This window comes from Penaeus japonicus, unplaced genomic scaffold, assembly GCF_977035675.1.
Source record: "Penaeus japonicus unplaced genomic scaffold, GWHDUDI00000001_assembly GWHDUDI00000034, whole genome shotgun sequence".
Classification (NCBI taxonomy): Eukaryota; Metazoa; Arthropoda; class Malacostraca; order Decapoda; family Penaeidae; genus Penaeus; species Penaeus japonicus.
In genome coordinates, this window is record NW_028234436.1 from 18,989,111 (window position 1) to 18,991,610 (window position 2,500).

Sequence of the window (2,500 nt, forward strand, 5' to 3'; positions counted from 1 at the left end):
GCAACGCTCTGGGAGTCACATCAGGTCACTGAACATCTTGAACAGCGGATTCTTCCCGTCGGGCGCTGGGTATCCGGCGGAAGTCTTGCCGGATCAACGGGCGTCCCTAACCCTTCTAGAGGTACGACTGCAAGGGAGGACTTAGCGGCAGAAGAGGTCCTCGCTTCGCACCCATCGGTCGCTCGGGTCGTCCTTCAGGAGTCCGTTCGAGTGGAGAGAAGGACGCTGGACTTCGGTCTGATGGAAGCGCCGGTGGACGACCCTCCGCTGCGGCGACTGGATTTGACGGGTCTTCACGTCAGGTGCACGACCGTTGAGGTGAGGGTCGGCCGGGATGGGTAACTTGGGTGACTTTACTCGAAGAGATTGTGTCTCTCTTATGAAGTGAATCGCAAATCCCTTTTAAACTATGAAGCAAGTACTATAATAAATTAAAGACTATCCATGGCCAGAAGTATTCGGTCTGAACTACATAATACAGAAAATAACAAATAATCATTATTATTATATAATTTCTCTATAGGTGATTCGATCAAAATAAGACAAAGTAAATACAACAGACTGATAACACATAAATAAACCTTTCTATAACAACCACTACCTCAGGTCACAGTAGCGCCATACCAACAGGTACCAACTAAACATACACTACACATCAATAAAAAACATAAAACCCATGATTCCGGCATTAACACGTCTGGAACACGTCACATACAGTAACACCCCCTCCCCCCTTCCCCTGCCGCTAATCCGAACAGCTGATCTTGAGACATGTCACGTATTTATGTCTCTCCATCCCCTGTCCGAACAGCTGATCTTGAGACATGTCACGTATTTATGTCTCTCCATCCCCTGTCCGAACAGCTGATCTTGAGACATGTCACGTATTTATGTCTCTCCATCCCCTGTCCGAACAGCTGATCTTGAGACATGTCACGTATTTATGTCTCTCCATCCCCTGTCCGAACAGCTGATCTTGAGACATGTCACGTATTTATGTCTCTCCATCCCCTGTCCGAACAGCTGATCTTGAGACATGTCACGTATTTATGTCTCTCCATCCCCTGTCCGAACAGCTGATCTTGAGACATGTCACGTATTTATGTCTCTCCATCCCCTTTCACTAGTACGAACCGCTAGTCATCCTAAGACCTCAGCTCGACGGAACAGTTCGGGTCGAAGGTCTGATGGGAAAAGTCTTCGACGTCATGAAGGAGATGACGAATTTCACGTAAGGAAGCAGTTGTTCAAGTGTGATCTTCATAAGGGTATGAATAATAATATTCCTGACCACCATTAACACCATAGTGGTTAGAGAGTCACACTAATCATTATCGTTTTTCCTAGTGTTAATCTTATTCACCAAGAGACGATATTACTATTGATATTAACATATGACTATTGGCTAATATTATCATAATGATCATTATCACTATTGTCATTATACTCATTATACGTTACCACCACCACTGCGCCGAAGGACCACCTGCCACCGCGTGCGAGACGGCCACTGGGGAGCCAAGGTGAGCGGCGAGTGGTCGGGCATGATCCGTGAGGTGTCTGACGGAACGGCCGACATCGCCGTCGCTCCGATGGCGATCACCCTCGAGCGAAGCGCCGTCGCGGAGTTCCTCCTCAGCTTCGTGGCTTCGAGGTTGAGTGGTGCTTGTGGAGTGTTGATAGGCGACGATTCGTCTTTTTTTGTGTTTGTCAAATATTATCTTAATATTATATATTAGATATATAGATATCATTACTATATGTTAGATTATTATATGTCAAATATTATTATATGTACAATATCATTATGATATATAAGTATTATTATTTTTATGTATATCAAATAAAATGATAAATAGACAAATGTATAGACATATATTAATAGTGAAAATATATGTAAATTAAGAATAGGAATTGCACCAAATTTTTGTTTTAACATGCCAAGAAATAACCAAGAAATTTAAGACTTTTTCTCTGACTCCTTCCTGCTGAGGGTGACTAAGAACCTCCATAATGCTAAGAATTAAAGTAAAACGGACTTTCTTTCCCAACATATGGATATTTTGTGCAACCAGCTACGGAATTGCAATGAGACGACCATCCAACGAGGACTACATGTGGACTGTGTACACGAAGCAGTTCGAACGCAGCGTCTGGGGAATGATGGGGACTGTGGCTCTGGCTTTGGTTACGGCTCTGCACATCACCTCTCGCTGGTCCAAACGCGAACGGAAAATCCATCTCTCCGAGTCATTTTTCACGGTTGTGGGATTTCTCTTTGGTCAAGGTGCGTTGCAATGCGTGCTCTGAAATCTGGCTATTTGGTTTTCCCTCTTCGTTTCTATTTTCTTGAGGCTTTTCCCGAATATTGTTTTGAGAATCTTGACTTATTTTTTTTTTTTTTTAGGATCCTAATCTCGTTATCTAACTTGTTCCATTCTGCGATATTCCTCAGGTACAACTCTCAGCTTTCAGACTGCAGCGGGGAGAATGGTTATGT

At 43.7% G+C, this 2,500-nt stretch overlaps 1 protein-coding gene across 1 annotated transcript in view; it reads left to right on the forward strand.

The window, feature by feature from the left end:
- Nucleotides 1–2,500, forward strand: part of LOC122242520 (putative glutamate receptor) — a 10,509-nt gene that overhangs the window by 6,906 nt on the left and 1,103 nt on the right. Inside the window, exons 5-9 of the mRNA XM_086531026.1 lie at nucleotides 1–318; nucleotides 1,128–1,231; nucleotides 1,481–1,654; nucleotides 2,076–2,287; nucleotides 2,456–2,500. The exon at nucleotides 1–318 is cut by the window's left edge and continues 36 nt beyond it; the exon at nucleotides 2,456–2,500 is cut by the window's right edge and continues 173 nt beyond it. Coding sequence (XP_086387152.1) covers nucleotides 1–318; nucleotides 1,128–1,231; nucleotides 1,481–1,654; nucleotides 2,076–2,287; nucleotides 2,456–2,500 — 853 coding nt within the window. The remainder of the gene's footprint in view (nucleotides 319–1,127; nucleotides 1,232–1,480; nucleotides 1,655–2,075; nucleotides 2,288–2,455) is intronic.